The 12,186-nt window shown below is 40.2% G+C and overlaps 1 protein-coding gene across 1 annotated transcript; it reads left to right on the top strand.

The window, feature by feature from the left end:
• The first annotated feature begins 98 nt into the window (after positions 1-98).
• tnni3k (TNNI3 interacting kinase) lies at positions 99-11,753 on the top strand. Its single transcript, XM_072439399.1, has 25 exons — positions 99-237; positions 411-519; positions 612-697; positions 921-1,018; positions 1,204-1,314; positions 1,379-1,477; positions 1,548-1,686; positions 1,778-1,922; positions 2,005-2,109; positions 2,177-2,271; positions 2,331-2,480; positions 3,019-3,102; positions 3,443-3,499; positions 3,977-4,069; positions 4,156-4,213; positions 4,290-4,484; positions 5,029-5,133; positions 5,202-5,254; positions 5,513-5,565; positions 5,972-6,104; positions 7,844-7,953; positions 8,831-8,890; positions 9,170-9,339; positions 10,537-10,616; positions 11,318-11,753. Exons 1-25 carry the CDS (start codon positions 198-200, stop codon positions 11,395-11,397), a joined length of 2,508 nt encoding a protein of 835 aa, XP_072295500.1. The 5' UTR covers positions 99-197; the 3' UTR covers positions 11,398-11,753.
• The last annotated feature ends 433 nt before the right edge of the window (positions 11,754-12,186 follow it).

Raw genomic sequence — 12,186 nt, 5'->3', positions numbered from 1 at the left:
GAACTATTATCTCTGATGTCCACATATGAAGGCAGATCAGTTGTCATTGTTGTTAGACATTCCATTCAAAGGGGTTTTATTTTTAGCTCCCTGTCCTTTATCTGCCCCAGGGCAATTGTGGACTTGTGACAGATTACATTACCACTTTACTGTAGTTGTCCAAACTACAGGCCACACAGACGGACGACGCTGTATCAATGGGAAATTATAAATCAAGACCTTCTCAGACATGTACAGGTAAAGCTTTGACTGTTGACACTTTACTGAGGCTTTCTCCCCAGCACCAATGGAGGTTTGACTTAAATAGCTCAGTTTTATTTACAAAGTTACTTAAATTTATTTACCATGTTGAAATATATAGAAGTGCATGTAAATGTATGTAAAGTAGTGAGTAAGTGTTATGTGTACAGACGAGTGGAAGAAGAAGGTGTGTGAATCATATGCTGTTATCGTTGAGCGGTTGGAGGATGATTTCCAGCTACAAGAGTCTCAGATAGCAGATCTCAACCTTGCTTTTAGGTGATGACTTTTCTTTTACATTTAATCCTAAAATGCCTTCATGTTAATGTTTAATATATGTCACAATACAAGGATGTTATTTCGTCTCCCAGCTCCGATGAGGCGTTTCAGAAGGTGAACTTGAACTACCGAACAGACAAGGGACTGTCGCTGCTCCATCTCTGCTGTGTCTGTGGAGGTATGTGTGACCACCACAGTCTAATAATAACATGTGGCAGTGAGAGGATTAGAGCAGGGCCAATAACTCTAGCCTTTGATTATCTTCAAAGATCATTACAAAAGGCACCAATTCTGATCCACAATTCACGTTTGATTTTTTTTTTTTTTTATACAATAATTTTTGTACCATAAAGTTGTAATTTGAAAGAAAGTATGTTGATTTGACACATTTCTGTGCACAGGAAACACAGGTCATATTCGGACCCTGATCCTCAAAGGCCTGCGTCCTTCACGACTGTCTAAAAATGGCTTCACTGCTCTTCACTTAGCGGCTTACAAGGTTATAATACTTTGTGTGTTTTTTTATGTTAAAAACAGAGGGGCTTTCTGATGTTTTACCACATGGTGGTGTGCAAGTACACACAAAGCCAACATGACTAGTGAACATTGAACTTTTGTGAGACCTATCTGGTAGTTATCCAATACAAAAAGACAAACCTTTTACAATTAGTTTGCACTCCTCAGGATAATGCTGAATTGTTGACGGCGCTGCTCCATGGAGGCTCAGAGGTTCAACAGGTGGGCTATGGGGCCCTCACTGCTCTGCATGTGGCAACATTAGCTGGGAATCTTGAGGTAGGGTCTGCAAAGTCATTTATGTGCTTTATCTATTTATAACATGTGTTTTCTCCTTGTATAGGTGGCCGATATACTCCTACAACATGGAGCATTTGTGAATGTCCAAGATGCTGTGTTTTTCACCCCACTTCATATCGCTGCATACAATGGTCATGAGCCAGTAAGATGTTTGTTCTGGTTGTATTCATGTTTGTGATTGTAAGATACAAAAGTTTATTTTTGTGTTTTAGGTGTCAAAACTGCTGTTGAAGTTCAGTGCTGATGTGAATGTCTCTGGTGAAGTGGGAGACCGGCCACTGCATCTGGCAGCAGCAAAGGGCTGTCTCAGCATCTGCAAACTTCTAATGTCAGAAGAAAGCAAGGCCAATGGTGGGACTTAACGCTACAGAGATTACTTGAAAATGAGAAGTAGAAAAAAATACTTTTAGCCGTAAATGAGTCTTTTCTTTTCTCCTCTTAGTGAATGCCCAGGACAACGAGGATCACGTTCCTCTTCACTTCTGTGCCAGATTTGGTCATCACGAGATCGTGCAGTTCCTCCTGCAGGACGGCTTTGATGTGCAGCCTCACTCTGTCAACATTTATGGGGACACTCCATTACACTTGTAAAAGATTTATTGGTGGTTTTTGAGTTGTTAATGACTGAAAAGGAGTTCAGATTAAGCAGCATACAATGTTGTTCTTCAGGGCATGCTACAATGGAAAGTTTGCAGCCGTGAAGGAGCTTGTCCAGCTTTCTGGCACAGAGAGCATTCCTAAGGAGAACATCTTCAGCGAGACAGCACTTCACAGGCAACTTAAATATTAACTTGTATTTAACCAGTAACAACTCATATTGACGTTACCAATTCATGAACAGTGCATGTACGTACGGAAAAGACCTGGAGATGGTGAAGTTTCTGTTGAATCAAAATGCCATGAGCATCAACCACCAAGGCCGGGACGGACACACAGGTATTCACAAACCAATAGTTGTATTAGGATTGTATTCATATTCTCCATCCACTCTCCAGCACTGCACAGCGCCTGCTTTCATGGACACATGCGCCTGGTGCAGTTCCTCCTGGACAACGGGGCCGACATGAACCTGGTGGCCTGTGACCCCAGTAGATCCAGTGGAGAGAAGGATGAGCAGACCTGCCTCATGTGGGCTTATGAAAAAGGTATATATCCTATTATTTCTATTTCATTTTTATTTGTGTTTGATTTATTTCTTAAGGTGAAACACTGCAGGTAAAACTATTTTTTCTGTTTTCTATCTCTACATACAAACTTAAAAATGGAAACAACAAAACTGCCCAATCTGAAGCTATGAATGTTCTATTATTGCCTTTAATCCACTTTAATGCATAAAAAAAATAAGTAATACATAATAAATAAATAAAATGAGAAATTGGAACTTTTGCATTTTCCTCCCATGTGGGCAGAAAAAGTTTTAACTCTAATACAATTTGAAGATTGAATTTACTCAAATATAAATACGGCATCCAAAATCCACACCATTGTATTTATAGCTATTATGTCATAAAATGTATAAAATTTTGACCAATACGTATACTTTTCCCCTTTATTTATTCACGTATACTACAGAAGACATCAAATCAATGACTCTAAATGTAAGATATTTGTCCTATTCACCTGCAGTGTCTCCCCTTAATAAGATGAGAGAACTTTATTTTATCTATCTTTCCCTAATATTAGGTCATGATGCTATTGTGACTCTGCTAAAACATTACAAGCGACCGGACGATTCCCCGTGTAATGAGTACTCCCAGCCAGGAGGGGGTGAGTCACCATATTGTTGCATAATTCAGTTTATAAATAAGCACTCAAACTAAATCAAACTATGAATTCAGTGTTTTTCCCATACATTTCATTTGTTTGTATCACTAATTTCCACTTTTTTGTCATGTTATTAGCTATATTTCCTATTTAGTCTTCACAGTATAGTTGCTTTTACCTTTATGACACTATATAGAGCAACAAAGTGTGATTTCTGTTATGCTAATGATTAGTCCAGGTTGTTTAAGGACTGTGCAGAAGCATTTTAAACTACTGGAGTTCACCAAAGTCTCCTCCGTGCGTGTAAAGACTGTGTAAAGTGGTGACATTCTCTCCCCTCCAGATGGATCTTACGTGTCTGTGCCTTCTCCTCTGGGAAAGATCAAAAGCATGACTAAAGGTAGCACTGCAGCTCTCGCACACTTTCACGGTTCGATCACATAATAACACTCTGTTGCCACGAGAACAGACACATCTCTACACATCTTTGTCTTTTTCTCTTTCGCTGGCACAGTTAAATGTCATTTCTAGAAAGCCTGTGACGACAGCTTTTGTATGGGCAGATATACAGTGTTTTCATCTGGCTTTAGCTCTTCTATTGCCACTTTCCTGTCAGACTCTCATCATATTCTGAATTAGAAGAGCAGATTGTGTTTGTTCTCTCTTTAAGGAATGGAAGTTTGCATTCATAAATAAATCAAAAGTTTGAGTAATTGTGATATTTTTGCCATATTTCCCCCCCTCTTGTACACGCTGTGTCTTATTGTTAGATTTATGAGTAAATTATAAAAAAGCTATATATTATAATTATAAAAATATGATATAACTCTTGCTGCTCTGCCGTTTTCCCTCATATTACTGTGTTTTTTTTTCACAGAGAAGGCAGAAGTTCTCCTGCTCAGAGCCACCCTTCCTTCTCATTTCCACTTACAACTTTCTGATTTGGAGTTTAATGAAATAATTGGATCAGGTGAATTATAGTTCTCCAACTTACCACCAGCCTACTTCCACTCCAGACCATATCATAGTTATTCAAATTAATTTCTGTCTTTCTAGGTTCATTTGGAAGGGTTTACAAAGGCAAATGCAGAAACAAAATTGTTGCTATCAAACGGTATTTTCCCATTTTAGAAAAAGTGTATTTTTTTTGTTTAGGATTACATCAACATGTAGTTTTTGCCCCTGTGCAGGTATAAAGCCAACACATACTGCTCTAAATCCGATGTGGACATGTTCTGCAGAGAGGTCTCCATCCTGTGCCGCCTCAACCATCCCTGCATCATTCACTTTGTGGGAGCTTGTCTGGACGACCCCAGTCAGTTTGCTATTGTCACTCAGTACATTTCTGGAGGCTCGCTCTTCTCCCTGCTGCATGAACAGAAGAGGTCAGTGCTTCTGTTTGTCTTTATAACAAACATCATCCTGTTCATGCTGTTTCCTGTCAGTATTGGGTTGATGTTCAGGTCCAGAGTGTGAATAATTAGTTTTGTTTTAACACATTACTACACATAAACATGTATTTTTATTTGTTTGTTTGTTTGTTTAATTGATTGATTGTTTGGGAGTGAGTTAATTTAATTTAGTTCCGTAACAGTTGTAAATGGTATTATCATTTTCATATGATTCCCAGGACAGAGACTAAATGTTTACAGGCTGATTTCAAACAACTTAATGAGTTATTTAGTGTCGGACAAGTGTGCGTTGGTCCAGAGCAGTGGTTTTTTCAGCTCATTATCCACCTTGGAGGCCTCCTCGCCAATCACTGGCCCTGATACTACCGTTGATCCAGATGGAGTGTTGGACTAACTGAGCTCAGGTGTAGTCTTTATAGACTGCCCTATTGATCTGTGTTAAGTGCTGTGTGTGATTGGCAGGAGCCATTGATCTGGCTCTAAGTGGCTGCTGTTTTAATGATGTGTCAATGGACAGACTCATAGACCTGCAGTCCAAGCTCATCATCGCCATCGATGTGGCCAAGGGCATGGAGTATCTGCACAACCTCACCCAGCCCATTATCCACCGGGACCTCAACAGGTGGGCTTCTCCACAGAGCTGCATGGGCCCAGAAATCACTGATGATATTGATGTTTGTCTGCTTTCAGTCACAATATTCTGCTCTATGAGGACGGACATGCTGTGGTGGCAGACTTTGGTGGTGAGACTAGATTCATTTGTTTCACGTTGTTTTCATTTGTATTACCACAACCAAAGTCGTTTACATGTATTAATGTTTAGCATTGTTTTCAATAAGAGGACAAACTCGACCTCTCAAATGCATCAGAATAAATACTGTGAAATCCTGTGTGATAGAGTAAACACTACAAATTACAGGCAATATCTGTAGTCAAATTATAAGTGCTGAAAGTGGGAATGTGTATGAGTACATAAAAACCATTATGCCATTTTACTGCAGAATCTCGGTTCCTTAAGTCTGTGGATGAGGACAACATGACCAAGCAGCCAGGGGTCAGTAGTGTTCATTTACTACATCATTTACCAGCCTTGTACTCTACATGGGTCTGTATAGTGTACATATACTAGTGTCTCCTCCGTAATGGCAGTGATGTTGTGTTATTTGTTGTCTCTGCACACACCTGACATCAATTATCCACAGGCTAAAAACCTGCCATGAAGCAGATTTCCAGCTGAATCATCTGTATGCAGAGTGCTTGGACTGCAGTTTTGTGCTAAGTGTGCCTCTTGGGAGCTGGCTGTTGTAAGAAACCACTTGCCCTTGCTGGGACACAGTGTTTTAAGCAGTAATTGGGCTTTATTGTGTGAGCGTTTGTGGCCTTTGATTTATTTGCTTAACATCCTAGATCAATATTTGGATTCCTGTGTATCAGAAGACAATAAACGTGTGTCTCTGCAGAATCTGCGCTGGATGGCTCCTGAGGTGTTCACACAGTGCACCCGGTACTCAGTGAAAGCAGACATGTTCAGCTACGCCCTCTGTCTGTGGGAGCTGCTCACCGGAGAAATCCCCTTTGCACATTTGAAACCTGGTGACATATTTTATTTTTCATTTGATTTAATGTTGCAATTTACGGATTATGCATCGCTTTTTTACTGTGCTTACAATTGTATTGAACAAAAACCTTATCAGCCCAGCATGTTGTTATAACCTCTTTACCAGCACCTGATGAGTACACACCTGGTTTTATGTGTTACTGTGTGTTTCTGTGTGTTACTGTGTGTAGCTGTGTGTTACTGTGTGTAGCTGTGTGTAGCTGTGTGTTACTGTGTGTAGCTGTGTGTAGCTGTGTGTTTCTGTGTGTTACTGTGTGTTTCTGTGTGTTACTGTGTGTAGCTGTGTGTTACTGTGTGTAGCTGTGTGTAGCTGTGTGTTACTGTGTGTAGCTGTGTGTAGCTGTGTGTTTCTGTGTGTTACTGTGTGTTACTGTGTGTTACTGTGTGTAGCTGTGTGTAGCTGTGTGTTACTGTGTGTAGCTGTGTGTTACTGTGTGTAGCTGTGTGTTACTGTGTGTAGCTGTGTGTTTCTGTGTGTTACTGTGTGTTACTGTGTGTAGCTGTGTGTTACTGTGTGTTACTGTGTGTAGCTGTGTGTTACTGTGTGTAGCTGTGTGTTTCTGTGTGTTACTGTGTGTAGCTGTGTGTTACTGTGTGTAGCTGTGTGTTACTGTGTGTAGCTGTGTGTTTCTGTGTGTTACTGTGTGTAGCTGTGTGTTACTGTGTGTAGCTGTGTGTTTCTGTGTGTTACTGTGTGTTGCTGTGTGTAGCTGTGTGTAGCTGTGTGTTACTGTGTGTAGCTATGTGTTACTGTGTGTAGCTGTGTGTTACTGTGTGTAGCTGTGTGTTACTGTGTGTAGCTGTGTGTTTCTGTGTGTTACTGTGTGTAGCTGTGTGTTTCTGTGTGTTACTGTGTGTAGCTGTGTGTTTCTGTGTGTTACTGTGTGTTTCTGTGTGTTACTGTGTGTTACTGTGTGTAGCTGTGTGTTTCTGTGTGTAGCTGTGTGTTACTGTGTGTAGCTGTGTGTTACTGTGTGTAGCTGTGTGTTTCTGTGTGTAGCTGTGTGTTTCTGTGTGTTACTGTGTGTTTCTGTGTGTTACTGTGTGTAGCTGTGTGTTACTGTGTGTTTCTGGGTGTTACTGTGTGTAGCTGTGTGTTACTGTGTGTTTCTGTGTGTTACTGTGTGTAGCTGTGTGTTACTGTGTGTAGCTGTGTGTTACTGTGTGTTACTGTGTGTTACTGTGTGTAGCTGTGTGTAGCTGTGTGTTACTGTGTGTAGCTGTGTGTAGCTGTGTGTAACTGTGTTACCGTGTGTTACTGTGTATAGCTGTGTGTAGCTGTGTGTTACTGTGTGTTGCTGTGTGTAGCTGTGTGTTACTGTGTGTAGCTGTGTGTTACTGTGTGTTACTGTGTGTAGCTGTATGTAGCTGTGTGTTACTGTGTGTAGCTGTGTGTTACTGTGTTACCGTGTGTTACTGTGTGTAGCTGTGTGTTATTGATTGTTATTGTGTGTTACGTTGTGTTACCGTGTGTTACTGTGTCTAACTGTGTGTTACTGATTGTTATTGTGTGTTACTTTGTGTTACTGTGTGTTACTGTGTGTAGCTGTGTGTTACTGTGTGTTACCGTGTGTAGCTGTGTGTTAGTGTGTGAGTCTGTGTGTTACTGATTGTTACTGTGTGTTACTGTGTGTAGCTGTGTGTTACTGTGTGTAACTGTGTGTTACTGATTGTTATTGTGTGTTACTGTGTGTAACTGTGTGTCTGTGTGTAGCTGCAGCGGCTGCAGACATGGCCTACCATCACATACGGCCTCCTGTCGGTTACTCCATCCCCAAACCCATCTCTGCTCTTCTGATGAGAGGCTGGAACTCCTGCCCAGAGGTAAAAAGAAATTACATTGATCATAACCTTTTTTTAAATGTCTTGAACAAAATATTCTAGAGACAAATTGGTTTAAAAGTTGAGTCGTCGTGTGGGTCCGGGGGAAAAAAGGAACAGTAATTTTCCCTGATAATGCATCGCTGCTGCCGGTGCATAAACAGCTCATAATTGAGCAGGAATGTAGCCTCAGCCTAATTAAGAGTCGGGGCACGTTGGTGGAGCGTGGTAATGCAGCTCTTCGGTACGCTCCCTTTTGCCAGCTCCCTCTTCACTTATCTCAAAATGGCCTCCCGGGGAAATACTCCTTTTCCATGCTCCAATAGCCTTTCACTTTCTCACTTGTGTTTGTTCTGTGTTGGGTGACATGCTGATAAGTGTTTCACATGGGATTATTTCAATGTAAACACCCACAACCACATTTCAGGCAAATAATACAACATTTCTGTTATTGTCATATTTGTTTTGACTAGTTTATCACTTCTCCAGTAGTTAAAGCAAATGTGTCGTGCCTATTTTCCCACGGGCATCACCTGTTGTCTTCTGTGGACCACTTTCAGTCTTTTTCCCTTCCCAAGCAGTGACCAGTATGTTGAGACCAGATGTGTGTGTTTCATACCTAGACCACTGTTGTTGGATGTCATGTATGATGCAAAGCTAACTTACCTACTGTACCCTACAGCAATGAAGACATTTTCCCCTTGGGGATGAATAAAAGTGATTATTTTCTGAAAGCGTTGTGGCCGTGGCCTCTCTCTGTAGTTGTGCAGTGAGAGACCAGATCTAAGAGCTGCTTTTGAAGCCTTTTTCTCTTGTGTGGATGAACTGACCACAGCCGGACAGGGCACACCTGTGTGTAACTCTTCTGTTTTGTTTTCAGGACAGACCTGACTTCTCTGAAGTAGTATCAAACCTGGAAGAATGTCTTTCCAACATTGAGGTATATTAAGTTATTATGTTTATTACCATGCAACTGTAACCTCAAGTTAATATAATCACAGTATGTTCACTATACTATTTTATAATGTAGTAGTTAAGTCCATGGTCTTTTTGTTTGTATTTATCGTCTCATCCAATTCAAACCAACAGAAAATATATATTTCATGTACAGTTTACAGAATTCACTTTCATCACAGCCAGATTGGGATGGCTTTCAATAAAACTGTTGATATTATTTTTGACGTCATACTGTTGTGATTGCCTTTGATGTTGTCTCCAGCTGATGTCGCCTGCCTCCAGTAACAGCAGCGGCTCCCTGTCCCCCTCCTCGTCCTCAGACTGTCTAGGTGCTCGAGGTGGTCCTGGGCGGAGCCACGTGGCAGCGCTGCGCTCTCGTTTTGAGCTGGAGTACGCTCTTAACACGCGCGCATATGCCTTCTGGTCTCAGAGGTAAGAGCACTCCAGGCCAACCTTGGACACAGAAGGTCAAGGAGCCACACTTGAGTCCACCTGTGCTGTTGTTCATCAGATTTGTCAAAGGCGAGATGCTCATAAGTTGTACATACAGATTAGCATAACCTTATGAAAGTGGCCCCTTTATAGTGACGGAAATGTTTAGTTTTTCCATGCTCCAAACTGGATCAGAACATCTCTAAAACTGTATAAAACATCTATTTGGAGAGTTATAGGGGACATAACATGTACTTTTATAAGGTTTTCACCAGGCAGTAACGGTGTTCCCTCATCATTAACTTATAGACTTAATGCATGTTTGAGTAATCCTGTATTGTCCTGAATTGGAGACTTAAGAGCTCATGAAAATTCAGTTTTCACCTGCCCCCGATCTCCGCCCACATCCCTGTGCTTACTTGACATTCTTTAAACATTATGACTCTGAGTATTACAAAAAAAGTTATGAAAAGTTGTCTAGCTGTTTTAAAAATAAATAAAAATGATAAAATGATGCTCTGAAGTTCTGAACAGGAAGTGAATTGTCCCATGTCATAATATTAGGTCGTTTTAGCTTTAGGAATTGAACATCTAATAATATCCATTAAAAGCCAAATCCTTAATCATCACAGTGCAAAGCGTCCATGATGGTGCATCAGCCAAAACCTTAATAAGCTGCTGGGTCATGAGACTAACTGGAAGGAAGTAAGACGACACAATCTATTATGTACTATATATCGATTATATACCGGTACTTATGTTCTAATTCAAAGTGAAGTACCTGGGAAAAAAAACACAATATGTCTTTAAAAAGGTTAATGTGGTGAACAAATTGTTACGATTGATTCTTGAATATGAACTTCTTTGTAGGTGTCGGAGTGCGTTGTGGGGTCAATCACTGACCTATAGGATGATGGCATGGGCTGTATTAAAGAGAAGCAACATTTTAAAATTCAATCAATCAGAAAAATGACAAAAAGCTCATTTGGGGGCTGCAGATATTGTGGCCTGCTCATCAAAGCAGTCATGAATATTGAATCATGTTTACCCCAGCAGAGAAAGTGAGAGTCGCCCAGAGGAGCTCATATTACACTCTATCGCCCTCCATCGTGCTTCCTGCATGTCAAAGAACCACAGTATGTCTTTCGGCTTGTATTGTCTTTCCGTTGAATAAAGCATAGTGTTGTTTTTGTGCAGTGAGCAGAGACGGGCGTCAGGAGGACTTTCACTGGAGGAGCTGAGGAGAAGCATGCAGTTCTCTCCAATCGACCGAAATGGTTGGTCCCACAATACGTTATCTTTAAAGGTGCACTGTGTAACCTTTCTTGTGCAGCGTCTGCCACATGCCTGTTTCCATGGCGATGTTATTGCTTTGCCTGGAATGTTAAACAGTATGGCATTAAACGCTTTAAAATAAGGTTCCTTCATAAACTATAATGCATGAATGAGCACTATCTGTTTGTTTATGCACGTGTAAAACATTTCATAGCATTTATTGTTGACTTTTAGTACTTTTTTATACATTTTGATAAGCCAGTAACAAAAAACATGTTTGAGTGTTAAATGCTCACGTAAACTACAGAAGACGTTTCAAATCGATGACTCTAAATGTAAGATATTTGTCCTATTCACCTGCAGTGTCTCCCCTTAATGAGATAAGATAATTTCATCCATCTTTCCCTAATATTAGGTCATGATGCATAAACAATTAACTTGGATTAAAAGGGTTATTACTAAGGAACCTTATTTTAAAGCATTACACTTATCCATCTTGTATTTTGTTCTATAACAGGTGTTTTTATGACTGTTCACTATATGTATATGGCTTCACCTGCTTGTCTCCATGGAGATAGATAAGTTTAACATCATACTGTGGAACATTTTAAGCAATAACATCTCCATGAAGACCTTGCACAGTGCACTTTTAACCTCTTCTGTGTAATGTGTTAGCGATGTCCCTGTTTGGTTTATGTTGTAGGTTATGTGTCTGATCCCATGAGCACCATGCGTTTCTCCTCACACTTCAGCAGCAACGGCAGCTTTGAGGACAGCAACTAAACTACAAATGACATTTTTGCTAATACTTTTATACATATACTTTTTTTTTTTGTAGCTGGACTATTTGTGTGTGCACTGACTGATGTTTGCAGAGGATGCAGTGCAAAGTACTCATTTAAGCACAAAGTGGAAGATCTAGAAAGACGAATTCCAATGGATCTGAAATTGTTAATCATTAAGTTTAGGCTTAAGTCCTTTGTAATCACGCGCTTCATTGTCTGAACTCATAATGTAGTGCTCTTGCAGAATGAATAGTCTATGTATCATTTGTAACAAAGTAGAAAACACAAAGTGATATTTATAACTTCTTTTTATTGCTAAATGACACAACATTGAATCTTCAGTTATGAAATAAATAAATAAATAAATATTGTCTACGCTTGAGCTTATTCACTTTGATACTATGAGGAAAACATTTAGAGGTAACATTAGTGTTAGCAGCAGTAAACAGACTGACTCGACATCTGATGCCAGCCGTTTAGTCATAAATAAATGGAAATGCATTTGATATATCATTGTCACGCAACGTGCCGCTTTACAAAGATGAACGTCAAAATATTGTGCTTTTGTGCAATAAATGTGTCAATAAAAAAGTCAGTACAAAGTGCGACTGGACAAAAGCAGCTGTGGGAGTCTCACAGGGATGAATTATTGATACATTTGTGAGCACAAGAGGCAGGATCTGTTTACAGGTAATAGACAGCTCTACTCTATCCCTTACATAGACTATTCCCCTTTGTGATCAACAATAGGACGAGATGATCTTGTCCAAACCAGCAGCATTCACAA

Source organism: Eucyclogobius newberryi, unplaced genomic scaffold, assembly GCF_026437365.1.
Source record: "Eucyclogobius newberryi isolate DKJ021-1_F unplaced genomic scaffold, fEucNew1.0.hap1 SCAF_9, whole genome shotgun sequence".
Classification (NCBI taxonomy): Eukaryota; Metazoa; Chordata; class Actinopteri; order Gobiiformes; family Gobiidae; genus Eucyclogobius; species Eucyclogobius newberryi.
The sequence above is the reverse complement of the archived record's forward strand: the minus strand, read 5'-3'. Positions and strand labels throughout refer to the sequence as shown.